The sequence below is a fragment of the Ursus arctos genome, unplaced genomic scaffold, assembly GCF_023065955.2.
Source record: "Ursus arctos isolate Adak ecotype North America unplaced genomic scaffold, UrsArc2.0 scaffold_10, whole genome shotgun sequence".
Classification (NCBI taxonomy): Eukaryota; Metazoa; Chordata; class Mammalia; order Carnivora; family Ursidae; genus Ursus; species Ursus arctos.
Window position 1 is genome coordinate 61,141,421 of NW_026622764.1, and position 27,631 is coordinate 61,169,051.

The 27,631-nt window shown below is 43.4% G+C and overlaps 1 protein-coding gene and 1 non-coding gene across 2 annotated transcripts; both read left to right on the forward strand.

Annotated features, from left to right (window-relative positions):
* Nucleotides 1-245: 245 nt before the first annotated feature.
* LOC113251554 (small nucleolar RNA SNORA1) lies at nt 246-369 on the forward strand. The gene has a single exon (XR_007188974.1). It is a non-coding gene; the product is annotated as a small nucleolar RNA SNORA1 (small nucleolar RNA).
* A 16,398-nt stretch (nt 370-16,767) lies between these two features.
* STOML3 (stomatin like 3) lies at nt 16,768-27,225 on the forward strand. Its single transcript, XM_048215570.1, has 7 exons — nt 16,768-16,921; nt 19,031-19,158; nt 19,240-19,312; nt 21,952-22,034; nt 23,459-23,662; nt 25,355-25,489; nt 27,001-27,225. The coding sequence occupies exons 1-7, from the start codon at nt 16,768-16,770 to the stop codon at nt 27,223-27,225; spliced, it is 1,002 nt and encodes a 333-aa protein (XP_048071527.1).
* The last annotated feature ends 406 nt before the right edge of the window (nt 27,226-27,631 follow it).

Sequence of the window (27,631 nt, forward strand, 5' to 3'; positions counted from 1 at the left end):
TTGCAGAAATCCAAAACTGAAGACGGTGAGGGAGGGTCTGCGTCACGGGAAGGGATGAGGAATGTGCCTCTGCATTCTCTTTCCATAAAGCCCTAGAGCCACACAGGATTTGCACACACTGTTAATTCAGAGGATTGATTAACCTTAATTTTAAGCCTTACCACTTGACTTGCTAGGTGAGTTTAGTCTGCATTTATAAAATATGGCTAGTGTCACAGAATTTTAGAAAGGACTTCATGACTCCAAGCCTCATTCTAGATGAAAATGGACACAGATGTTTGTGGTGTGCACAGATGGGTAATGTGGCTACATCGAGACACAGGTTATGCTTCCATTGTTGCAGGGGCGACAATGAGACCTGTAACATTTCTTGTTAAAAGTGGATGGAACAAGACTTTACAGTATTAGAAACAATTAAGGAATAATCTATTTTAAATCACTCGACAAAATAGCAATCCATGAACTTTCTACAATTTTAACTTCTAGGGCCCTAAAATCAATTGCTTGAAGAAATTGGATTCCAAAGATTACAGGTGGGGACTTTTTGAAGTATGTCCATAGCCAAGTGGGGATCAAAGAAGTCCAACTGAGGGACCCCTGGGTGGCTCAGTTGGTTAAGCTTCACACTTGATTTCGGCTCAGGTCGTGATCTCGGGGTCATGAGATCGAGCCACGTGTCAGGCTCCACACTAGGTGTGGATCCTGCTTAAGATTCTGTCCCTCTGCACACCCCCACCACCCAAAAAAGAAGCCCAACTGAAAGAATTGTGGACTGACCGACAATGACAGCTGTGGATTAAGCAAAAGTTCTTTTTAAAAAGGGCTACCTGAAAGATTGGGGGAACAAAGGTGATTGGTAGTAGGAGAAATCACATGTGAAATACCTTAAATACAAATTTATTGACTTAAAGACTTTACTCCAAATTTCATGAGCCTTTGTTGGTTCTAAGGGTGGCACAACACTAGTACTAATGTCTCATTTGGGTCAGTTAAGTGATGAAATACTGGGCGACACTGGCAAGTCAGTTGGGAAGGGCGATCAAAATTAAGGTATCTCCAGGTCCTTGTATTCAGGAGGGGCATTTTGATACTGACTTAATTTTTAAATTCCCTAATTTAATTTATTTCTGATGAAAGTTTTACAGTAAGAGTACAAAGTCATTGGTGTTTGGGGCACCTGGGTGGCTTAGTTGGTTAAGTGTCCAACTCTTGATTTCCGCTCAGGTCATGATCTCAGCCCAGGTCATGCTCTCAGGGTCATGAGATTGAGCCCTGCCTCCTGCTCCATGCTCAACAGGGTATCTGCTTGAGGATTCTCTCTCTCCCTCGTCCTCTGCCCCTCCCCCCACGCCCACAAGCTCTCTCACTCTCTTGCTCTCGCTCTCAAATAAATAAATCTTCAAAGTCATTAGTGTTTTTAACTCCTAATTGGTGAAGAGGGCAAAAGGAATAAGAAAAAATACAGAGAAGGCACAGAAAAGTGGAAGAAATAAGCACACAGTAAGATGTCATACTTGCCCGTATGTTGGTATCACAACTTGTAAATGGAAAGGAAGCAGTAGGCTCAGAAGGCTTTTCAGGCTCATTCTACTGCACACACTCTTCCAAGAGAATAGAAGGAGGAAACACTCATCAACGCATTCTTATAGACCAATTTAACCTTGATACCAAAACTCAGACAAGCATAGTAGGAGAAAAAATGCAAGTCAACCTTACCCAAGGAAATAGTGAAAATATTAGCAGGACAAAAGTATTCTTAAAAAATGGTACACCATAACCAAGTTGGATTTCTGTTGGGAGGAAAGGATAGATTATTAATAGTAAGGCAAGGATAAAATTAAATCTAAAAGTGCAATCGTCACATGGAGAAAAACCATTTTTTCAGCCTATAAAAAATGGTTGATAAAAATCACCATAGTGGTTAAAAAACTCACATTTAGCAAACAATGAAAAGATGAAGCTTTATTAGGTAAAGGAAATCTATAAAAGTATAGCACACATTCTTAATTATGGAATTTTAGAAATAGCCCTTTAAAATCAAGCTGATCAACTAAAATGTAGTTCAGCATTGTACTACACACTCTCGCTAATATGGCAAGGTACAAAAAGAGTACAAGGTATAATTAAAAAGGAAGATACAAAGCTTAGTGAAATTTACAAATATATTCAGAAGTCAGTTGCATTTCAAATACGAGCAACAGCAAAAACCTTCATACAACAAAAGGAAACACCAGGCAATGGAATACTATTCGGCACTAGAAAAAGGAGCTACCAAGCTATGAAAAGACACGATGGAACCCTAAATGCATATTACTAAGTGAAAGAGCCAATCAGGAAAAGTTTCCATATGATTCCATACCTGGGCAGGTAAAACCATGGACACAGTGAGAAGATCAATGGTTGCTAGAGGTTGAGGGGAGGGGCAGAGAAGGATGAACAGGTGGAGCACAGAGGGTTTTCAGAGCAGTGAGAATGCTCTATGATACTATAGTGATGGATGACATCATAATATTCTCATGACATTATGCATTAGTGCAAGCCCATAGAAAGTGCGACAGCAGGAGTGAATCCTAATGCAGACTATGGGCTCTGGGGGATAATGATGTGTCAGTGCAGGTTCATCAGTTGCAGCAGATGTGCCGCTGCGGTGGAGCATTTTGATCACGCGGGAGCGTATGCATGTGGGGGGGCAAGAGGTATATGGGAAGTCTTTGTACCTTCCTCTCAATTTTGCTGTGAACTGCAACTGCTCTAAAAAAATTTAAGTCTTTAAAAAGAAAACAGTGACATATGACTTAGGAATAAATCCATCAAAAGATGAGTAAAACGTTATGGAGAATTTTTTTTTAACTTTATGACAATCATTAAAGAAAACCTATTTAAAAGGAGGACACACAACTATCATGGTTACAAACAATCGAAACTCTTCTAAAGACAGTGAAGAGCCTGCCCTACCAAATACCAAGACTAATAAAGCCATGGGAACTAAGACAATGAAGTATTCATTGGAGATAATCGAATTGATGGGGGAGTATAATAAGAAAACCATGAGCTCTCACTCCGATGGGACCAATTTATAACAGCAGGCATGGCAGATCAGTTAAGATATTGGATGACTTGTTATGAAGTGCTCTGATAATTGGTTATTTATAGGAAAGAAAACTAAAATGGACCCCTACACTACACCATGCACAAAAAACAACTCTATGTGGATTAAAGACTTGAAGTCAAAAGAGCAAATAACTCCAAAAGCTTTCAAAGAAAATATAGGAGAATATCCTGTCTTCCATAGAAAAGGGATTTTTGAACACGACATACCAGACACTAAGTATATTGAAGCTTCCTATATTTGATATCAAAGGCATCATTAAAAAGGTGAAAAGATAAGCCACACATTAGGGAGAATTATATTTGCCCCTCATGTAACTGTCAAGTATCAATATATATATAAGTATATAGAAAGTATATATGCATATTAAAAATATATTCAAGTATATATAAAGACTACATACAAATCAGTAAGAAAATGGGGGAAAAAATAAAAAGAGCAAAAGGCTTAAGTGCAATACAGGGAAAAGAAACATGAATTGTAAATAGCCCTGTGAAAATTTTTCAGCCATATTAAAATTCAGGGAAATCTAAATTCAGATTATAATGAAATACTATCTTACACCCACTAAGTTGTCAAATAGTAACTAAGCTCCAACAATATCAAGTGGCTTCAATGATGTGGAACACAGGGCATCGTTGAGAGCAGTACACCCCTAGTGGAAGATTCCATTGATAACAAACCACTTGAAAACAATCAAAATCTTGTTCACAACAATCTTGCAAAGTTGAACGTAAATTCTAGCAATTCCATTTCTAGCAAGTCAGTGAATGGGGGCCTGTATGTCATGTGTGAGTTACACTGAAAAGGAGCAAACCGTAGCTTCAAGCAACACCGTGGATACACCTTCAAAACGATATGAAGCTATACAAGCAATCCCAGGAGACTACATGTGTATCTTTGCACAGGTCAGAAGCAAGTCAAGCTAAGTAATACATTGTTCCAAGCTATATACACACATGATAGGGGCGCCTGGGTGGCTCAGTCAGTTGAGCAGCTGGCTCTTGACTTTAGCTCAGGTCATGACCTCAGGGTCCTGGGATCGGGCCCTGCGTGGGCTCCCTGCTCAGTGGGGAGTCTGCTTCTCCCCTCTCCCTCTGCCTCCTCACCCTGCTCGAGCTCTGTTTCTCTCTCTCAAATAAATATATAAAAGCTTTAAAAATCAATAAACAAAATAATTCTTAAAAGATACATATGTGATAAAAAACAATGTTTTAACAGCAAGAGAATAATGGGCATAATTATGAATTGTGATTATGGGGAGGTGAGAATAAGGCTTATGAAGAATACTCAAATAGCTTTAATGGTGTTGGCTACATTCTAGTTCTGAGGTTGGGCGGTGTATTCATTGTTCATTCTATTCAATAAACACACACACACGTTATATACCCGTAGGCATTGTATGTATTATTTCATCAAAATGTATTATATCATCAAAATTTCCATAATAAAAATGTCTATTTAATAGAATGCTTTCTAATGGACAGATGATTTCATTGGTGGGGGGTACATTTAGGTAGAGATATTTCATCAGCTGATAGTTGAAATATGTATTATTCTGGAGTGCAGTCTAGGCCAGACTGGCAGTTTAGGGGGTTGTCACTATAAATACCCATGTAGATCTGTGAACTTAATTTGTTATTTAAGGATGTGGAAATTCAAGTATTGGATAAATGAGAACGAATAAAATAGAATGGATGATACACATGGGTGAACTGTTAATGAAATCAGTGAATTTCATCATTTAAAGAAAAGGGAATGGTTTCCTAAGGGAGTAGCAAACGTCCTGGAACATATGTGTGCATCTTAGCAAGAAATGATGGTGATGACAGGTGGCGGGAGAGGGTTCCTGACACCAGGAGCTTAGAGAAGGAGAAAGGTCTGAGGCTAGAATGAATCGTTTCAAGACAGCATTTGTGCTCTAAGATGAACATTCAGGGAAAATCAAATATGCATCTTCAGGGACAATATCCTGTACATTGGGAGTGGGACTGGAATTCGGGGCTTCCAAAACCATAGCTGTGCTAAACAAAAACAAAAACACAAGAGCTGTCCTCATTTCAGGACTTTGCCCTGATGCAGTCATGTATAGAATGAAAATGGAGAAACAGGGAAAAACCTTTGTCGGGAGCACATTCCAGCCATTGGTGATCTGCTTTATTTCCCCAACCCCCTCCCCACCCCATGACAGAGGGGAGAAAATTCCATTAACGTGGCCCACGATGCTTTCTATTTTAGACGAAGGAATAGGAAACATTGGGCATGATCTCGTGTTTCGTTGATCTCCTGAAGCCCCCCGCTGTTCCAGGCGTTCCTTACTTGTTGGAACCGTTCTTGCTTTCTAGGCTGAGATGCTTGGGACATTTCACAGGAAGAAGAAAAACAGTTGCTTACTCATCTTCCACAGGGAGGTATTTGCTGCAAGGGCCCTGGAGGCTCGTGCCAGCCACCACCAGGGAACAATTATTGTTCCTGTTGTTTTGAACCTTGCGCCTCCGTGATGGCATAAGTGGTATTGGGCCAAGATTAAGGGGAACTGTATTCAGAAATGAGCGAACCCAGTACTTCCAAAACATTTTGCTGCATGACCTTGGAGGGTCATCCGTTTCGGAGGGAAAGGGGGCTTCCTGTTCCAGGCAGGGAGTGTCTATGACCTAGTCGCAAGAAATGAGGGACATAGGAAGTTTTCTTGTTGCTCTTTTCCATGCGAGGTTAGTCGCAAAGTTACGATGACACGGTGATCAAGTAGAGATCGTGCAGGAAGACACAGAACAGAATCGACGGACTAACAGGGCAGAACCAGGAATGGACCTCAGGTTTGCAAATTTGCAGCCGACAGGAGAGGTGTGAGACAGAGGAGAGGTGACGAATGTTGTGACATACCAAACCAATCACTAATCCATCTTAGGTGTGCTTGACACAAGGATGAAAAGAGACATAGTGTGAAAATTAACCCAACACTCTCATGTTAGAAAGAAGATCGCTGAGTCCTTTGAAGCACGGCTCAGCTCTCATTCATGGTAATCACGGTTACCATTTACTAATGCCAGTCACGATTCTGAGTATTTTACATGTAACATTTCATATATTGTTCACACAAACAACCCTGGTAGACAGTTATCATGCCCATTTCACAGATGAGAAAACAGAACATGAAGAATTAAATAAGTCGGTTCATAGTGGAGCCAGGACTTCTGCATACGCAGGCAGTGTGATCCCAGGACCTGCTTTCTATCCCTACTATGCCCCTGGCACGGTTTCCACATCAAGCCATAACCAAGGATGTATGAGGACAATGCGGAGGGAACTATTCTAAAGCAGACAGTCCCTGGATTTGTGCACGCACATGTGTCTGCTTTAATCTGAGTTTCTGGTGCCCAGCCTCCTTTCCCGAAGTTCTAATACTCCCCCATATTAATTCTTGCAATTACAAACCGTGGTTGACAGCCTTGGTTATTACTGTAATTTGAGTTTGTAGAGAACACAATTAAGAGTATCAAATAGTTGGCAAGAGTAACCCACAATCTGGGAGGTTCTTAAAGATGAAGTTGCTGAGAAAAAAAGTGACTAGATGGTTGGGGGAAGGAAGCCTGGCAAAGGCAGGATGACCCGGGAAAGATCTGCGTTGGCTTTGCGCTGAGTTGCTTTCACGCAAAGGAAAACAAAATACTATTTGGAATAATGATAGGAGAAAGATGACCATCATTCAAGTAGAATATTGGTGCTTTCCATAGTGGAGTAAGAGCAAAATTATCCTTGACTAGAAGTGGTGTGATGAAAGAAGGACTCCTGGGATGGGAGCCTGGAGATCTGGATTCGAGAAAGAGCTTTGCCACTTGTGAGCTGTTATCTTTGACAAATTACAAATTCATTCATTCCTCAAGTATCCTGTCATGTGCCTGCGTCGTTCTTTTTTTTTTTTTTTAAGATTTTATTTTATTTATTTAACAGAGACAGCCAGGGAGAGAGGGAACACAAGCAGGGGGAGTGGGAGAGGAAGAAGCAGGCTCCTAGCGGAGGAGCCTGATGTGGGGCTCGATCCCAGAACGCCAGGATCACGCCCTGAGCCGAAGGCAGATGCTTAATGACTGAGCCACCCAGGCACCCCTGCCTGCGTCGTTCTAATGCTGCAGGTGTCATGGTGAAAAATAGCACAACTAGTCACATTCCTTATGGAAGTTGTCATGTAGGTCAGGGGTCAGAGAACGTTTTCTGTAAAGGGATAGATAGAAAATATTTTAGGCCTGGCAGGCTGCATGGTCTCTGTAGCAAATATTCGACTATGCAGGTGTGGTACAGAAGTGACCACAGAGAACACAGAAACAAATGGATGTGGCTGCGTTCCAGGGACACTTCATTACAAAGATAGGTGGCAGACCAAGTTTGGCTAGCAGGCAGTAGTTAGCTAACCCCTTTTCTAGAGGAAGAAACAAACATTAACCAAATAATTATGCCTATGGCAACATGTGCAAAGGCCCTGTGGCACAGAGGACCCAGATAGCCTTAGTGGTATTCATAGAAGGCCAATGGGGCTATTGCTAAGTGAGTGAGGGGATTACCATGTGAGTGAGAGTGGAAAGGGAGAGAGGGACAGACTAGCAGGGTCTTTTGGGACACTCAGGATTTTAGTCTTTGCCATGCTAATGATTGGAAGTCACTGGGTTATTTTAAGGAGGATGGTGACATGATCAGATTCAAGTTTTAAAAGATCACTCACCGCAGTGTGGAGATAGAATTGAATGAAATCTTGTCATCTGCACTAGAAGGATAGCTATACTTGCCCTGTGTATCAACAGTTCATTGTGGTGAACAAATCACACAAGGTGCATAAAAGTGTGTTATAAAATTTAAATGGTGTAGGGAATTATCTAGAGATATTTTACAGGAAGCAATACCATCAGAAGGTCATGTTCTTTTGAATTTTCTCTAGGAGCAAAGGCAGTCTGAACTCATGAAAGAAATCCTGTTGTTTATGTTAACAGGCTTCCTTCACCAGGGAAACTGCTCCTTAGGGTGCTCACGAAAGGAAAGGCGAGGAACTTCTCTCACTTGCTCATTCTGTCTCTCTCCTCCTCCCCTCTCCTAAGCTTCTGGAGCCCACGCCTGGCTCCAAACCCATGAATATTGGCCAAGTGTAAAAGCTTCTCAATAATGAGATGGATCCTGGGGCGAATTCCCCTGAGAAGCAGGATAAAGAGAATTTAGTGGGTAAGTTCCTCTTTTCTGCCTAAGTATGTTCTATGTGTATTAAGGGAAGCAAGCATTGTGGCATTTCTGAGAGTTACAAAGTAGCCACGAGGGGGATTAATACATATTGGGGTTGGCTTCGATTCAGTTAGAGCCCAGGATTTTGGATTCATTGCTCTTTGTGGCTTTATTTGCTTCTTAAACAGCAGTCTGTAACTTGCTCTTTTCTTCAGTGTTAGAATTTGTATTTATCGTTACATTCTTTTTTCCTTCCTTCCTTCCTTCCTTCCTTCCTTCCTTCCTTCCTTCCCTCTTTTTTCTTTTCTTTCTTTCTTTTTTCTTTTTTCTTTTTTTTTGCATTACATAGCGAAGACCTTTTGAACAGGCTGCAATGTATCCATTTTCAAATATCATCTGATGATGTTATGATTAAAAAGCAAAGTTGATTTGACTTGCATCATGTTTGATACCTGGAGAAAAGCTGAAGAAAATAAAACTTAGCCCATAAGTACTAACCACTACCTTGAATGGCATGTCTGGATTATGAAGCATTTTGCTTGCATTATGTATTTAAATCCTACAATAATTCTGAGGTAGATTCTCATATAATCTCATTTTATGAAGGAGAAAACTGAGTCTTGGCGAGTTTTAAAACTTGCTGAAGTTCCAGAAAGTGACGACGATGATGATGATACATGTGTGTATACATGGGAATGGGGGGAGGGGGTTAACCCATATGCCCTATAGTTTATATTGCCAAAGACGTCGTCACAGAAATAGAGCGCACACTCGGGTATTAGTTTGTAAAAGAAAAACCATACATTTAGAGATATTTGCCTACACTGATATGTGGGAAGCAGCAAATATCCCTTAGAAGTCTAAGTAGGAGGTCTCCCCAAAGTCCCCTCCATTATCTTTCTAAACAAGAAGTTTGGGGAGACATTTTAGCCTCCATTTAAAAGCGAAGACGTCAGCTGGGTAAATGGCCTGACTAGAGCTTTTATCAATGCAATAAACTGTCCCTGGAATTACTTGGTTTTTGACTTTTTAATATGATGAAAAAAATCCTGCACTGCCACAGTGCAAACAGAAATGGAACTTAGGTTACAACGGCTGATTCCATGTGGTTTGGGCAATGTCTGAGAGATACAGGATCAGTCATTCTCTAGAGATCTGTGGGATGCTCTTGCCCTTGCCTTCCTCCATCTTGAATACATTAACAAGACAACAGTAGCTAGTGCTGCAAGCTGTGCAGAAATTTCCACCTACAGATGTTGAGAGAATTAAAGGAATAACTGGGTGCTTGTTAACAACTGCAGCAGGAGCCTTCTGCAGCCCTGTGCTGCTGGCTTCTTGTACAAGCTTTCAGAAACCGCTTATGTGCCTCTCTTCCCAACTCCAAGTTCAGTGACATCACAAGGGTAGATCAGATCTATAGAGTGCTATAAATTAGGCCCCTCCCCCGTCGTTAAACATTTACTCATGTAAATGAGTAGGACAACACTACTCATTACCCTTTGACTTCTCTTGCACTCCTTTCCCCCCCCCTTTTTTCTTGAAGAGTTAAAGGGAAGTGAATTGGAATCTTAATCATCTAAATCTTAGAATTTCTTCTCAACGTGAATATGCCAAACCAACCAACCAACCAACAAACAAAAGCTTCCCTAGGAGTTTTTTAAAACACAGATTTTGGGTTCTCATCCCTGGAAGGCCTGCTACTCTCGTTCTGGGATGGACTGAGGATTTTTCATCCACATAAGTTGCAAGCTGGTGACACTGCCAGGCTGAGAACACACTTTGAGTGGCACAGTATTTCTTTTCAGCAATTCTGTGTTTTCCCTGAAAAATGTTCCTTGATGCCAGCTGTGTGCACATTTCAGAGAACTAGGCAGGAGGGAGGATGATTTTTAGGTGATGAAAAGATAGTTTTTACCAGGAGGGTTTCTCTTTCGATTTTGTTTGACGCTTAAAATCCTTGATTCTCTGGAGAAAGAACCAGAAAGTTGCTGAGACTGTACTTTACTGACCATACCTCCACAGGATGGAAGTGATTAGAAAGAGGGAAGAACTTTTACCACTACATCCCCAGGCCCACGGAAGGGGATTGTTTTCATTCTACACACCGTTTATCCCCCCCCCCCCCCCCCCCCCCCGCAAGCCTCCAGTCTTTCCTGCTCTGGAAATACAAAGGACTTTTTTATTTTGGGGCTTGGTGTGATTGATTTTTTGTTTTAAAATTCCCTTTTTTTAAAAAAAAGATTTTATTTATTTATTTGACAGAGAGAGACACAGCCAGCGAGAGAGGGAACACAAGCAGGGGGAGTGGGAGAGGAAGAAGCAGGCTCATAGCAGAGCAGGGAGCCTGATGTGGGGCTCGATCAAGCCCTGAGCCGAAGACAGACGCTTAATGACTGAGCCACCCAGGCGCCCCTAAAATTCCCTTTTAATATTATAAAGTTCTCAAAAATTAAGAAAACTCAGAACAGTATTGTTGGGGAGGAAAAATTTCCCTTTACCCTTGAAAGAGTCTTCTGGCTGGCCTCAGAATTAAGTTGACATGAGACTGATTAATAGGAAATAATCAAATTTAACTTTGTACAAACAGGAACCCCACCTACATAAGAGGTTCTAAAGACAGGGAGGTAAAATGAGGCATATATCCCATCTTGAGCTAAGGAATGGCCTGGGGGCCTGAGGTTCAAAGGGGAGGAGGGCAATTCACGGGGCAGTAAGAAGAGCAGGTGTTCGGTAACTAGAAGTTTGCTCTGCCTTACGGACGGGTCACCTAGATGAAATTCAGCTCTGGTAAGAACTCTCATTCTTGGGAAAAAACTCCAATTTAAATTCTTCTAGGTACATAAGGGGGGAGCAAAAATTTCTCTTAGGCCCACTGGGTCTTGATTTCAGCTCCCAATAGTCACCTGTCAAAATGACACACTTTTGAGAAGACTTACTCCGACCCCTTCAGTGTAAACCACACACTCCCTGCTCAGCGTTAACCGCTCTTAATATTTTGGTCAATTTCTTTCAATATTTTTTTTCTTTGCCTGTGTTTTGTGCTCACTAGGATGGTATTGTCCACAGAATTTTGCATTCTCCTGCTTTTTTCTCTTAACATCATACCATCGTAATTTCTGGGTTTTCATCCGTTAAAAAACACATAAGCGTGATATGACGCTGTGTAAGTATGTCCTGGTTTGCTTAATGATCTCCCCATTGTACTTTCAGAGTGTTTTTTATTTACCACTGTCATAAATAACACTACCATGAGACTGTTCGGACAAACGTCTTGAGGACAAGTGTCTGTCGTGGCTATCGGGAGCACTGTTATTTCATACAGAAAAGGGTGCTTGAGGAGGGACAAGCATGATACAGGCGCAGGGGAAGAAAAATCTTTTCTCTACCCTTTTAGATTTTTTAGCTGGTCTACTAATTACATGGACATAAGGAAGATGAACAAGGGAAAAACGGATTTAACTTTGTACGTGCGTGAACCTTGACAGACGGGAGAGGCTCTAAGACAGTCAGACAATGGAGGCTTATGTGCCATCCTGAGCTAGGAATAATGGGACAGTGGTCTGGGGCTTCAGAAAAGAGGAAGACAATTCCCAGGAAGATGAGAAGAGCAAATGGTTGGTAAACAAACATACCAGGCAGAAACAGGGGGACCCCGTTTAAATTCAGAGGAATTTAAACCAACCATTTCTGCTCATTTTCCCCTAATTCACCCCCTTCTTTGTAATTATCTCTGGGGCTCGTCTCTTCCTGGACCAGGCCCTGTATCTAAATTCTTAGAGGCAGTTAAGGGGGAAGTAAAGCCCTCTTCTTGAGGCTTTTGGGCCTTGTGTGTCTTCGGTTCAGAATAATTCAGGTGCCAACGTGCAACATTTTGGGGTGGCTTGTTCTGGACTCCTTCACAAGGAAAACTTTTTCTCTATTTTCTTCTCATAATGGCACAGGCGTACAGTGAAAAGTAGCATGAAGGAGAAAATGTGAGGGCATATGGTTCCCAGTTTAATTGAGTCTCTTGAGAGCAAACAGAGTCCCTTCTGCTGGATCATTATTTCCAGACGAGAAACTTCAGATCAATAACCATATTACGTGGCTGAGCACCGGTCTTGACAATTCAGTGCATTGGTGTGCCATTCTCTGCAGTCACTCAGTGACGGAGTCTAGAATCAACCGTGTACCTGGGGGCGGACACATCAAGAGAAAATGCCTGCTCTCAGAGCATCAGATCTACAGGGGAGAACCCACGTTCACTGAAAATGTCAGCGTCCTGTGAAAAGCCATGATAGAGGGTCTATTAGAAACTTAGAAGAGGAGCCCCCAGAGGTGGGGACTGAGAGAGGAGAATCTTCCTAGAAAAGAAGGGGAAGCGTGAGCTGAGCTGTGTGGCTAGGTGAGGGAGAGGAGAATGTGGGATAGGAATGGGGGGCTGGGGGACACGAAGGCCTGTGCAAAGGCACAGAGATGTGTGAGGACAGGGTGCTTTCTCTACTGGGGGGGGGGGGGGTGTATGTGCTGTTAGCATGTGGCTTAGGCAGCTAGACTCAGAGGCGAGAGATCAAAGCCCTGCCGCCCGAAAAACTGAGTTACAGACTTGCTAAGAGCCCGTGTGTCCAGCTTGCTCTCCTAGGGCGTGCTTGGGGGTTGCTGCCGCAGTTGACTGAAGGGGTGAAGCCTCATTGGAATTCCTCCCGAGGAAGCCGCAGGGCGAGCTGGGTCTGTGGGGAGGTCAAGACGCGGGTCTTTAATTGGGTTGGCAGTGCTTCCATTCTTAAGGGGAAGGAGGAGCATAAGGTCTTAAAAGCATTTACTTCTATACTTTTTTGAACATTCGAACATTCTATTTCAAAAATTATCGTCAATATTTCTATAAAAGATCAAATGGTAAAAAGGAACTCCGTATACATGTGTCGTAAAGGTCTCGTCACTCTCAAGCACAGGTCATCCTTCTCGAGTTGGGATGCAATTATGACATTGAGAGAACTCTTAGGATTATGAGATTTTGTAGTCATAGGAGTAGCAATGGTAAGATCAGCATCTAGCTTCGATCTCTCTTTCTCTGTGTGTCTTTAAGATTCTAAAAGTCACCTGCAAGAACTTTCAGTCAGGGGCTCTATTACTTGAAGGAGGTAGACACGTTCAAGGGCAGGGCTTTATTCTCCTTGAAAATGTAGTTCTTACCCATAGAGAGGCGCCACCATCTGGAGGGACCAGAATATCCACCAAGGATACTTGGATTCCTATCTCGGAAAAGAATCCAAATTTTAAAAAAATACAATGTAAATGGTCAAAGTAAAAATTGTACTGAAGTTGAAGACTTTAGTGAGGACTCTTACAACAGAGGAGGGAGGCCAGACCTCAGTCTGAACCAACGGTGCTGGAACAAAGGGGTAGAGGGTTTTCAAGGCTTGGAGTGAGCGCTTGGAAAGTACTGGATGGCCTTAGGCGGTGGTCAGAGGACATCTGTGTTTACTAATACCCTTCTCATATCTTTCTGACAGGTGGTATATTTACAACTTGAAGCAAGGTGCCCACTGAAGTCAGGCTCCCCCGTCCCACAAAAGCTGGGAGTGCTACCTTTTTTGACTGTCATATTTCAAAAATGGCTCCCAGGTCCTTGACAAAATGCTCCTCGCAAGAGGCTTTTAAAAAGCTTTACGTCTTGAAGGGGCAGAGAAAGAACTTACAATAAGTGTTCTAAAGAAAATGCTCTAAGGAAAGGGAGATCAGGGTCTGAGAATCTGGAAGAATCTATTTAGTGTTTAGTCAGTCTGAGGGAAATGTTCGGACTGTCTTGACCAAAATACACCTGTAGGACAATGCTAGGCAGTGCCTTTGTTGGCTAGAGGGCCTCCTGATATGGCTAACACCCTTTAGGTATGATTTACTTAATCCTCAAGGGAAGGCATCTCAGTGGGCATGTACGGCGAACGACTTAGGGCCATCGCTTCTCATCCAGGCTGGGCATTGTCTCCACCTGTCCACAGTCTGGCTTTGTTGAAGGTTTTCTGTTCTCTCTGTCTTTTCTCTGAGAATGCAGAGCAAACCGTGAGTTTTCCATTCTCAATACCAGCCTGACCTTATATCCTCTGGTCTTTATTTGAATTTTTTATTGAGGTATGAGATATGTACAAACATGTGCACAAGTCTTAAGTGTTTATCTCGAGAGACTGAATATACAAACAGATAATGGCTGTACCATATATAAAAACAGAACTCAATTGGGGAGTTTGGGCAGGCTGCTCCCCAGAACAACCCCTCTATCTACAGTAAGCAGCCCAGGAAGCCAGCCTGCTATAAGTCAGTCTTACAAGAAGCCAGATTGTCATCTCTAGTGACAATTCAGGAAGCTAAACAACAACTTTTGTAACTATCGGTCCCTAAAGGCCGGGACTTGACAAATAACACAGCTTCTCTATTTTCTGTCCCTGCTTTCAACTTAGGACCAACCACAGAAAGCCAAATACACAGCCTAACCAATCACTCGGGATGGCCCCCCCCTCTGGTTAGCCCCCCTACAGCTTCCCCAGTCAGGCACACCCGAAGCCTTCCCCTTTCCCCACCACAGAGCTCTCTACTCCTCCACCTGCCTTTGAGTCTTTGCCAAAACACAAGTGACAGAGGCTGACTCTTCTGCCGTATGGCAAGTTCTGAACAGAGCATTTGCTGTTCTCATTCGGTCGGTCTTTGTTTATTTCCACAGCCCCGATACACGTTAGTCTGTGTAATCACCACCCTGATCAAGATAAGGAAAGTACACAGTACCCTGGAAGGCTTCCTCCTCTCTTCCCCGATTATACACAACCGCCAACAACCCCACTAACTAGACACAGCTACGACGCTGACTTCAAACATAATAGATTAGTTTTGCTTGCTCTTGAGTGGAATGAAAGTTACTATCACACAGTGTGTATCCTTACACGCAGAATCCAAAGCATGCACTCTTGGCTTGTTTTGCCTGGTATTTTGTTAATAAGATTCATCCGCATTTTGCATATGGCGGTAGCCTTGTCTTTTTTCTTTCTGGGTAGTACTCCTTTGGATGAGGACACCACACCTTTATCTATTCATTTTCCTGTTGACGGATTTGGGTGGCTCTTCATTTCTGGAATTTTATAAGTAAAATCACAAGGACCGTTCTGGAACGCGTTTTTCGCTGTGATCGCCACTCATTTCTCTCAGGGATTGCTTAGGAGCGAATACCGGCCCACAGAGTACGTGTGTGTCTAGCTTTAGTAAATACTTTCACATAGTTCCTCGTACAGGATGGCTCGGGTTGCTCCACAACCTCGCTAAAATGGGCCGTTGTCCGTCTTTAATGTTTGCCATTCTGGAAGCCGTGTGTTATGATCTCATTGTAGTTCTATACATCGTTCTGTTTTGGGGTTTTGAAAAATGTCACGATACCGCCACAGCTGTTTCTGCTTAGACAAGAAATAGCTATTTTACAGTAACACAGATCTGGGGGCAAGGATCGTATGTGGTATTGATCTCATATTTAAATAGTACTGACCAAGCCAAAGTAAGAAATAAGCAGCCAAGTCACCTAGCCTGTTTTATTGACTAAAATTCGTTTCTACCACTAGTGCCCTATATGTGGGGTTAGTGAAATGGAATAATCTCCCTTACTTCCTGGCCTCACGCAAGTCACCAGGCTTGCCTTCAGTGTTTACCCCGAGTCCTAGAGGGCATTTAGGTTTCCTCCGGTGCTATAGGCTGTAGCTAGGTGCCGGGAACAAAGCCCCAGAGGCAAGGCTCTCCAAGCCAAGCTCGGTCTTGCCTCACGGCCTAAGTCATTAAAGGCAGACACGAACATCTGTCAGTTTGTGGAACTCGTGGGTCCCACCTTACTTACAGAGAGATTAAGATGCTGATGACAACACTAACCAGATTTTCTGGCTGCGGAATGAAGGGCTGGCCTTCGTTGTCCCTGAAGTCCTTCCAGCTGAAGTCCCGGGGTCCTTCTCTCCAGCGTCAGCAGTGCAGGGCCTCGGGTTCTGTGCGCTATGGCTCTGCCCTTCTCTTTCCAGACTGAAGGAAATGCGTTGAGTAGACATTCTGCTGTTCCTTCTCCCAGCCACATAGAGGAGGGAATCCCCACTTATTTTTTCCTAGAAGACAGCACAGCAGAGACCGGACCCTATTATTACACCCGTGCCTACTGTCTTTCTCCTGCTAGACGTGACCCTTGTTGGGAAGTTCCCATCTTCTCTCCTCTGTAGCCTCAGCCCTCGCACAGTGCCTGGTATAGAACTGGCAAAATGCTGTCAAACGGATGAATGAGAAATCGGGAGGAACCTGTTGGGGGTGGCAAAATCCAGCTCCCCGCTGGGAAGTACGCATATGCTGATGGCCCTACGGTATTGTGATAATTACTCCCGGAAAATACACATCCGTGGATCTGGAGCAAGCAGGAGATGGTTGGGCGTGCTAAGGGCTTGGCGGGTTGATTGAGAGGTTCCATGGGGCCCTTGCCCACTGCCATCCTCTTGCCTCAACGGAACACCACGACTGCAGCCTTGTTAGTGGGGACAAAGCTGCAAGTGACCTTAATGTCCAATGGCTCCATAAACGGAGACGCAGTTTCCGTATGGAGCTGTGTCCGACAGGAAGGAGGTAGAGCTGCATGTACTGACATGGAAAGATCTCCAAGACCGGTTCAGTTTATTTTTTTAAAGTAGAAGTGTTGGGGTGCCTGGGGGGCTCAGTCGGCGAAGCGTCTGCCTTCGGCTCCGGTCAGGATCCCAGGGTCCTGGGATGGAGTCCTGAGTCGGGTTCCCTGCTCAGTGGAGAGTCCTGCTTTTCCCTCTACCTCTGCTGCTCCCCCTACTTGTGCTCTCTCGCACTCTCTCAAATAAATAAATAAAATCTTAAAAATAAATAAATAAAAATAAAAAATAGAAGTGTTAGTGCGGTGTCATAGCTCACCAAATCTGCAAATCTAAGCCAAGTGTTCTCTAAAGATAGACGTATTATGTAAATACATTGGAAGGGGTCTATCAGGAATTACACCAAATCAATAACTATGGGACTTCTCTAGATAAAAGTGGACTAAGGAGAGCATGGTCGGGGGGACTTCAGTTTTATCTGTATTGCTTTGAATTTTTTTTTTTACAATGAGAATGTTTATATACAATGAGAATGTATATATTATTTATTACTAGTAATAAAAAAGCCCTAATAAACAAAATGCAACAAAGATTCTATTAGGATGCACAAAATGTCTTTTTATCCTGTATAATGATAGTCCAATCTACCTCACTAGGGTCCAAGGCTTTGGAAGGTGGTATTTTCAAAGTGTAAACTTTGGGTATACAAGCAAGTCCTTATTGCTACTGGGTATATCTTTATGTGTATTTAGAGCCTATTAAAGGACATTTGCACAAAGAGCTTTTAATACTAAATATGTATCTAAAACGTAGATATTTCCCATCTGTGGGACTGCACTAATTGAGAAAGTACCTGGTGAGTACTGGTACCACGCACGGGGAAATAGGCACGTGGATGGTTAGGCATTAACGGGGCTAGAGATAGCATAAGGTGTTTGTGGAATAATCTGGGTGAAGATATCTAGGACATATAGTTAATTTGGGTGCTTGTGTGAAGGCTAGGAATCAGTGGGAGGAAGTATGGGGTAAAGATGGTGGTGGTTGTCAAGAGGAGGAGAACAAGAAGGAATGAGGATTAAAAATAAATTGAAATAGTGATTTAAAGAATAAAATAAGAATAAAAGGGTCAGCCAGACTTGTGTGATCTACAAACTAGAGTACTAAGACATGAGAAATTGTGTAATTGAAATGATTAAAGCTACAAAGTTTTAGGAGATTGAAGTAGAACTTAGCATTGCAGGGCAATGTTCTTAAAGCCAAAATGCCCCTGTTACCATAATGTGTGATTAACAAAAGGACATCCAATGTAAAAAAAATTCCTTGAAAAGTCAGAAATGTCAAATATCAGTGTCTGACAGGTCGCTGCAACACCTGTAAAATGAAAATAAAGGTAGTAATATATATTTACTAATGTAGAAATTAATGTATGGGCCAAGTGCCATATAAAAATATCTCATTTAGTCCTCATCAGATCTTCCAAGTTAGTTGACTTCTATCCCCATCCTACAAAGGAAGAAGTGGAGGCTCAGAAAAATTGAGTGGCTTACCTAAGACCACAGCATTGGTAGGTAAGAGAGCGCTCATAGAAACGCACGCCTAGGGAGCTCTCATAGAAACTCACAGGCTCTTCAAAAACGTTTTTCTTGCCATCCTGTCTGCCTTTGGGGATAATAGTACCTACCTGTCTACCTCAGAGGTCGTCTTCAATTTCAACCTGGAGAATCCTGGGAGCCCAGGAATTTGTCTTTTAAAATGGCACCCTAATGATTCTGATGGAGGTAATCCATGAATTACACACTGGGTAACAGTGTTTAATGTCTTTCGAGGATCTTAAACCATGTCATCCCTACTAAATATAATGGTACTTGTTATTATTGATTGCTATGAAAATTTCTTGGAAGGGACTGGTCAATTTCTATCTCAAACCCTGAATGAACAGCGTGTGTGTGTGTGTGTGTGTGTGTGTGTGTGTGTTTGTGTGGTGCGTGTTTACTGCATTTGCAGGTGTGCATGGGTTTCGATCTCCTCCTCAGTGACACCAGGCATGGCCAGCGCTCTGGGTAGTAGCCTTACTCGTGCGGCTGAATGGCTTTTCTAAGAACCATGTAAGTTACAGGCTTGCTTCCTCCTCATTTCTTAGGCATCAGCAGTAAACGGCTCGGTGTATGTGGCTGGATCCTGTTTTCCCTTTCTTTGTTGCTGATGATCATTACCTTCCCCATCTCCATATGGATGTGCTTGAAGGTAACACCCTGGGAAATAAATTGGGCTCTCTCTATGAACTGATGAACCATTAGGACTAAATGCTCTCCCTTAATCTCTTAGATCATTAAGGAGTATGAGCGTGCTGTTGTATTCCGACTGGGACGCATCCAAGCTGACAAAGCCAGAGGGCCAGGTAGGACACTGTGGCTGTCCCCTGACAAGGATCATGGGCCCCTAACATTTAACTGTTGCCACTCAAATTTTCCCCGGCAGCCTCTCTTGAGAAGCAAAGTCACAGGAAGCTGGAGCCCTTGCCTGTCTGTACAATGGAAAGAAAGGTGCTGTTCTGTTATGCAAGTGCACAGGAGTGAGCACTAGACCAGTACCTGGAGAGGTTGGAAATCCATTCTCTCTGAGAGATCCAGTGAGTGGGAGCAAAGCGGGGCCCTGGTGCACTGGCTGGGCGTCACTTACCACCAAGACCACTAGAAGAATGACAGAAGGATGAAGGGACAGAGTAAATGGTCAAGGTAGATGATTAAATTACTCAGGGAGAGTATTTTGGGAGCTGGTTTTTGATTCTCGCTCTTTGAAAAGAGCTAATGGAAAAGTAAAGGTCATATCTTCTCCTGACAAGTAGATTAATGGAAATGGAGAGATGGAAGATATCACATAACTCCTTTAGTCAACCGTGTTTCTTTCCATCATTTCTCTACCTTAGAATGAAAACTGTTCCAAATTCTTCGTGTTATAAGAGGATGGGATTTTGGGGGGTGGAGACTGTTAGATACTAAAATTCTAGAAGTTAGGTATTGATTTAATTCTCATAATTTCTCTTGGTGTATATGTAGCTGAACTATATAAAATTGCTAATACTTGTTTTTGATTCTCAAGCATGACAATTTCATCTGATAAATTCTAATATTTTGAAAGGAGAGGCCATCAAAAATAACATCTTACAAGATACATGAGAAAGAGTGGTTATTTGCAATCTTTAATAACATTTGTTTTCTGTCCCCTATTATGATGTATTTGAGTAAACACATTCTCTCTCCAACTGGACTATAAGCTCTCTGAGGGGCAAGAGCTTTCTTAATCACTGTGGTTCCACATGTGCTTTGCACTTGGCCGTGCACTACGGTAGGCATTCAGATATCTATTACGTGAAAAAGATAGGGGAAATTTCAAAAGCAGAAGCTTGTTAAAGAGGCTTGGTCGTTTCAAGTAGTATAATCCTACTTGACTAATTTCATAGAGGACCTAAGGGAAAGAAGGCAATAATAACTTATTATGGATGTTCTTAAGAGTTTGTCCAAATAGAAGTGGTAGACTCATCCCAACTGAGATATAACTGACCAACGTTGACCCCTTCCTGGTCATGTTGCTTCTGGTGGGGCCAAGCTCATAAGTTAGAGTAAAACCAGATTGAGAGAAGTGGACTAGCCATAACTTGGAGGGCTCTAGAGGAAAGTGTTTCTCTTTTAAATGAATTTTCCCAGAAGATTTCACCACTAAATGTCCCAGGATAACTACTCTCGTCATACGTGTCTCTGGGGCTAATGAGTTACCTCAGAAAGCCATAAGAGCTAGAGGGAAACAAGCCAAATTGCTAATGGAAAACCTCTCCACTTTTGTAAATTGTAAATTATTCTTTAATAATGAAAGTATTAATAATAAGTGGCGTCACGTCTTGAGCACGTAATACATACCTGGTACTGTGTTTAGTCCTTTATTTCATAATCATGTTGAATCATGCTTAATCTTCACTATGATCTTCTAGAGATTAAGGAACTGAAGCTTAGGAAAGTTCCGTGAGTGTTCCCAGGTCACAAGCTAGCTAAGTGCAAGGGCTGGGACTTAACCTTCTAGTTTTAGGCACCACAAACTCAACCAGCGACCTGACACCAAATAAGGAAGTAAGTTAGGCAGCAGTCCTCACGACAAGTCTCAGGAGAGTTCAGAGACCAAAAGAAAGAAAGCGCCTTAGCAGTGTTTTCTGTTGATGCTACCAGCCCTTTGCAAGGTATGCAACCTACAGACCTCTTTCTTCTTTGAAAACAAAAGCAACAGCACAAAATCTTTTTGGTCAATGGAAATGGATTGGTGTCCACATCTTCCTGACATGCCTTATGGTTCTAATCTTGGTAACCCTTGCCGTAGAGAACACTCCTCAGGCTAATGTTATAGACTCGTGGGATCGTCAGCTGAGTTTTCTTACCCCCATCCTTCCCCGACCCAGCCGCAAAGCGAACTACTTCGCAGCTCAAAGAGAAGTAAGAGTGTTTATAATTGGGGGATGCCATTATATTTAAACTAGATCATAGCTCGGGAGAAACAGCAAATGCAGGAACTCTGAAATCTTGGGAAGATTTTAATTCTACTATTTCTTCAGTACTATTCAAGATGAATGAGAATGTTGACAATCATTGATATTTAAGGTAAAATATCTATTCCTTAAATCTTTTGTATGGATTTATTTATTTATTTACTTTATTTATTAAGGACACCAATTTCCAAAATATCCTTTTAAATTAATGTCAAATTCAACACTCGGATAGAAGTAGGTTGAGTGGTTTAAAAATAAAATCTAAAAATTAAATGTCAAGGATCTTTAGCTCTTTTCCACAAGATTTTATTCTAGGGAACCACTTTTCTTTAGTCGTTGACTAGTAGGAGGAACTAATTTCCCCCAAAGCTAGAGATGTACATTTTGAAGATTGTCTGAGAAGCACTTGTAGTCCCATGAAAATAACATATCATGTAGTTAGGAGACAATTTGTTGCGGTTCGTTTCAATACGGTAAAATTTTAAGCCGTATTTTCTCTCTCTTAGGTTTGATTCTGGTCCTGCCTTGCATAGATGTGTTTGTCAAAGTTGATCTTCGAACTGTTACTTGCAACATTCCTCCACAAGAGGTAATGCCGGTTAAAGATACGTCTTTAGAAATAAAACTTGTTATCTTCCCCGTTCCACGGACAGTTGATGTTTTACAGTGTGTTTTCAACCTGTAAGGGACCTGCTTGAGGAGCCCTAGGTGGGTCCTAAAACCACTGGGCTTTGTTTTTCCCATTGAGAATAAAGCCAAGGGCAAGGGCTGGCTTACTGTTAAGACTTGGAATGACTCGGAAGGGAAAGTTCCAGAAAAGAGAGAGTAAAGAAGCGGTTGGCAGAGAAGCTGGGGGTGGAGACCAGTAGCCAAGATGCTTGGAAGAGTCAATCAGATGAGTCGTTGTATAAAGGAGCTGAATTTAATTTGGTGGTGGGCGGGGTTTGGTTAGGATACTATCCTCGCTGTCACCTTTCCAGAAGATTCTTTAGTAAAATCTCTGTCATTCACTTTTTTAATGTGTGATTGGATGCAACACAGTGGGTGGGTGTAAGGACAGAGCACAGAGCCCACCTGCATTTGGATTTCAAATAATTCTTTTCCATTCTTAAAGTACTGTAAATAAATGTCCAAGGCCAGTAACAGGGCCACAGAGAAGAGAAACAGAGTCACGAAGAACTAAAACTCAGGAAGAGGAAAGAAAATGTGAGTAGGGCCTGCCATGTCAGAGGGCAGAGGTGATGAAAGGATTAGGAGTCGATGTTAATTTTCTTCTCTCTGGTCCAGGAAACTCAGTCAAGACTTAAAACGATCACGTCACCAAGTCACTGGTAGGAAGTCCAGAGTCCTTACTGTAGGACTCAGCCTGCATCATAAGAGATTTGCTTAGCGACCTCTCGTGGGCCTTTTCTGGCTCCAGAGCCCACCATTCTAGATGGGAGAAGGGAGCTCTAGGTTCTTCTCCTACGGTCCTGCCAGAGAGCTTTCCTTGGCTGCAAAGCGCCTTGCCACGTTATTCAGAATGATCAGTGCAGAGCCTCTGTAAACGCAAATGGATTTCTCCTTATATGAATCCAGAGCATGGTCTCTGGTGACATCTATGCTTTCTAAGGAGCACCGCTGTTCATCAAATCTGATAAAAACTGAAAACCAAAAAGATTTCAGGTATCAGGGAAACAAGGGTTCCATCTCTGTGTAGAAGGTCGAATTCCACTAAGTCTCTACTTGCCACACTTTAAAATAGAAGTGCTTACGCTCCCCACAGCAAATCAAGAGCCCCGGCCCGTGGGGTGCGAGGCTTCCCTAAGATGAAGTTACAGGGACGCGTGCAGACTCCCCATGGGTAGGGACTTTGTCACCAACTAGGACGACATTATACTCCAGCCGGGGCAGAGTTCGGGTGATGCTGGCATGAGCTGTCATTAATGCTGTCCTCCTGGGGAGCGGGCTCTTAGTGTCAGTCACTGCGACAGTCGTAATAAACGTGCGATTCTCCCTGTCGTTGCTCTCCAGATCCTCACCAGGGACTCCGTGACTACTCAGGTGGACGGAGTCGTCTATTACAGAATCTACAGCGCTGTGTCAGCGGTGGCCAATGTCAACGATGTCCACCAAGCCACGTTTCTGCTGGCTCAGACCACTCTAAGAAACGTCTTAGGGACGCAGACCCTGTCCCAAATTTTGGCTGGCCGAGAAGAGATCGCCCACAGCATCCAGGTAACGATGCTTAGAACGAATAGCCTCTGTCTTTAGTTCATTTATCTTAATGATTAGTGATGATCAGATGTCAGTGGTTCACAGAACCCCTCTCACATGCATGTGCATGCGCACACACACACACACACACACACACACACACAGCTGCTATAAACACCAGGCCTCAGTTTGTGGCTTTATTCCTTCACAATCACAGGGTGTAGGTTAAATATCCGAGCAGGAGAAGGGGAGCTGTAGGAATTGCACACCTTACCCATTTTCTTCGGAATTCCAAATACGAGCTAGCGTTGTACACGTCAGCCTTTTCTGAAAAGGTTGGCGTTCTCTTTAATTGAGGTTACTCCAGAAGAAGGGCCACCGTTTCTCAGACAACCCGTGTATTTCTGCATTTCAGTGGGCTGTTAGGGCAGGATTCAGCTGCGACGTCGCAGGCCTGCCATCCCTGGAAAAGCTGACCGGGTGCTACTGACAGCAGTAATTAGATTGATAGCAATCATAATTAGCATATCAATGGGGACGTTGCAGGCAGCATCTCACTGCTCGCACACCCCGTTCATACACGATTACATTTCCGTGTGGTCCTAAATCAATTATGTTTCGATTCTGAGCCTCCCTTCTGCGCGTTAGGAGGGAATTTCAGCTTTGCTCCTTGGCATCTCTTCCAGTGCCCGAGGTGCCACAAAGACCCTAAGGCTTTATGAGACAGTGTCGGTTCTATGTAACTCTCCATATCATTGGTAAGAGCCCCAAGAGTTTGACGACTCAGATGTTTCCCCTACCACAGTCCGGTCACGGGCTTCTTGGGACGTCTCACGTTCTCCCACACTGCTACAGAAATCATGGAAAGGCAAGAGATGGCTTGCCATTTGGTAGCAGAGATCTCTGCCCCTGGCCTCAGGGGGAACTACCCGTCTGATCTCACTCACTCTTTCTCAAGGCATTCTCTTTCACCTCTCCCTCTGCAGGATGACCAGCATGACATCCTCAATGGCCTCAAGTTTTTACAAAGGACAAGCATATCTTTGATTTTAGGCTGCTGTGCTCTAAAAAAAAATAAATAAATAAAAAATAAAAAAAAAGCCTGGCTACCTGTTTAAAACTGGCCGCAGGGCAGGGGTAAAACAGAGCAAGGCACAGAGTATCTCAAAAAGTACCCAATAATGTTGATTGCGTTATTGTGAGACATTGGTATATCTCTTACGTGTATTACCTCCAAATCTCATGAAAATCCTGAAAGGAAACCTTTTATAGGTGAGAAAACAAAGAATCAGGGAGGTTAAGGAACTGGCCCAGTGATTCACAGCTGCAAATGGCAGAGCCAGGACAAAATCCAGGAATGTCTGAGAAGCCCCTGCTTTGCTGCCGGCTTGATGTCAGTGACAAAAAAATGTGGGGTATTTGCCCAACTCTAGATGGTTGGCATATATACTTCATTAGGAATAGTTTGGGGGTGAATCCGGATACCTCCTGAAAGATCTGTCAAGTTCTGCTTCTGAATGCTTCCCGGGATTCCCTTCAATTCCTGGGAGTGATCAGTAAGAACTCCTTTTCCTTTCCCCACTTGTCTCACTGCAAATGCTGTGAATACAAAAGGAGAAAAAGAAGAAGAATTTATCTTGCAGATAGAAAGCACATCAGAAACTTACATCCCCTGTCTTCTGACTGATGCCTTTTCTTTTGATCTGGAAACAGACCTTACTTGATGATGCCACCGAGCTCTGGGGGATCCGGGTGGCCCGAGTGGAGATCAAAGATGTCCGGATCCCGGTGCAGCTACAGCGGTCCATGGCAGCGGAGGCCGAGGCCACCCGGGAAGCCAGGGCCAGGGTAAGGGCTATTCTGTCCACACTGGAAGGCAAGATGCCTAGCTTTGGCGTACATAAGGCTAGACCTGGAATGGAAGATCAGACCTTCTCAGTGATTTTGATAAGGGAAGGGTTTCTTTTTCACAGTTTTTACTGAGAATTTCCTCCTGAATTAAAAGGTAATGGGGCACCTTAATGTACCCGAGGAAGTTGGGCAGCAGGTCTTGGGACGGGGGTGCTCAGCCCCATGATCTGTGGCTTAGCGAGGTGGGTCCCAGGTCTGGCTGCATTTCAATCCCCTAGAGAGAACTCAACACAGCAAACACTCAACCTCTTCCCCTCACCCCACCCTCGGTGAAGCCGAGTCTCCCGTGGCTCAGGAATCTGCATTTTTATAAAGCTAGTAATACTGCTTATTTAAAAAAAATTATCGGACGGACAGTGCTAGATTAGTTTCAGGTGTACGACGCATTGGTCGACAAGCCATTACGTGACTCAGGGTTCATCACAATGGGCGAGGTCACCTTCTCAAAGCTGGAGATCCGGAGGTACCCAACCCGGTGCCTGTCTTTTGAGCATTACTGTTAAGTGTGGTAAGTGTGCTGGTTTGAAAGCGAGTGGTGGTGGTGATTAAACCCAGTCCAGGTGAGAGTTACAAACTGTAAGCATACTGTGGCTCAGCTCGAATGCTCTGGAGTCTGTTGGACCTGTAGCCTTCACATCTGCGGGGATGGGTTTCCTGGAGTATCAGAAACCAACGAAGATGAGAAGCCTTTCACGTACCCTCCTCAGAATCTTCCTCGAGAACCAATGCGTTTTCCTCTGCCCTCCTTCCTTCCCCATCTCTGGTTTATCTGCGAAGCTCCGGCAGCTTCTCGGCAGTGAACGTGGAGGGCGTGTTGGCATAGAGGCAGTGAGCACGGCTCACCCACGGCTGGGGCAACCGAGTTGCAAACCTGTCCTGGGCGGGAGAGAACTAGAAGGCGAGCCAGCACTTAAGAGAACCTTCCCATGGGTGTTCTCACACTGCACTGCCGACAATCAAGAGCAGAGAGCACTTTGAACGGTCCTTACATCATAAGAATGAGGCTAAACTGGTAACGGAATAAAAGGAAAACATTTCCTAGGATAAGTAAGAACAACAGAGAGAAGCCAGGCGGAGGCCTTGAATGTCAAACTTCTCTGAAAGCTACCGCAGGGGATGGGGCGGCTCCCGGGTGATCACCAGCATTACTGGGGTAGGGGGGAACGCCCACGATTGTTTCGGTTAAAGATGGTGCTTTTATTTTGTTTGCAACGGAAATCTAGGGACTCATAATTTGCAAAATATCTCCTCTGCTTCCTGCAACCTCCTCAAATTCCCCTAATCACATTAGCATGTGAAATTCTCACCCTCCCGAAGCAGTAACTCATGCAAACCAGTGCGGCAAAGTGGGGGCTGGCAGACAGGCATCTGGACGCAGCCAGATAAAGAAAGCCCTAGTCACAGTTGTAAACTTTTCTTTCTGAGCTCTTTTATTTCTGCCGTTTTAGGTCCTTGCAGCAGAAGGAGAAATGAATGCTTCCAAGTCTCTGAAGTCAGCCTCCATGGTGCTGGCCGAGTCCCCCATAGCCCTGCAGCTGCGTTACCTGCAAACGCTAACCACCGTGGCCACGGAGAAGAATTCCACCATCGTGTTTCCTCTGCCCATGAATATCCTGGAGGGCATTGGTGGTGTCAGCTACAATAACCACGACAAGGTTCAGAACAGAGCCTGAGGTCCTCCTGCTGCCATCGGCCATTGCTTGGGGAGCTATGTCTCTTTCTCAGAGCCCAGCAGTTAGAAGTGCTGAGAATTGCAACATTATTGAAGCAGAGACCGCAGCTAGAATAGTATTAGCAGGGAAATGCCATAGAGGCTCCAAAAAAAAAAAAAAAAAAAAAAAAAAAAAAAAATAGAGGGCTGTGTACTATTTTTGTTATTCAAGAGCATACACGACTTTGCATTATGCTTATTAGTCGGTTAGCAGGTGTTCCTGACTTAAGGCAGGAACTTTCTTGCAGTAGGGGGAGGAAATCTTTGCGTGACCATGACTAAGATTTCAGCATTATTTTTGATTGGTTTTAAGAAGCTCTCTAGATAATTTATAAAGTAACTAGGCCTTCTATTTATACTAGATATTT

Excerpts from the sequence above, each read along its gene's own strand:
- STOML3 (XM_048215570.1), top strand. The coding sequence starts at position 16,768 with ATGGGGCCCTTGCCCACTGCCATCCTCTTGCCTCAACGGAACACCACG. Across the intron at positions 19,159-19,239 it reads CCATATGGATGTGCTTGAAG|ATCATTAAGGAGTATGAGCG; the intron begins GTAACACCCTGG and ends TTAATCTCTTAG. Across the intron at positions 19,313-21,951 it reads TGACAAAGCCAGAGGGCCAG|GTTTGATTCTGGTCCTGCCT; the intron begins GTAGGACACTGT and ends TCTCTCTCTTAG.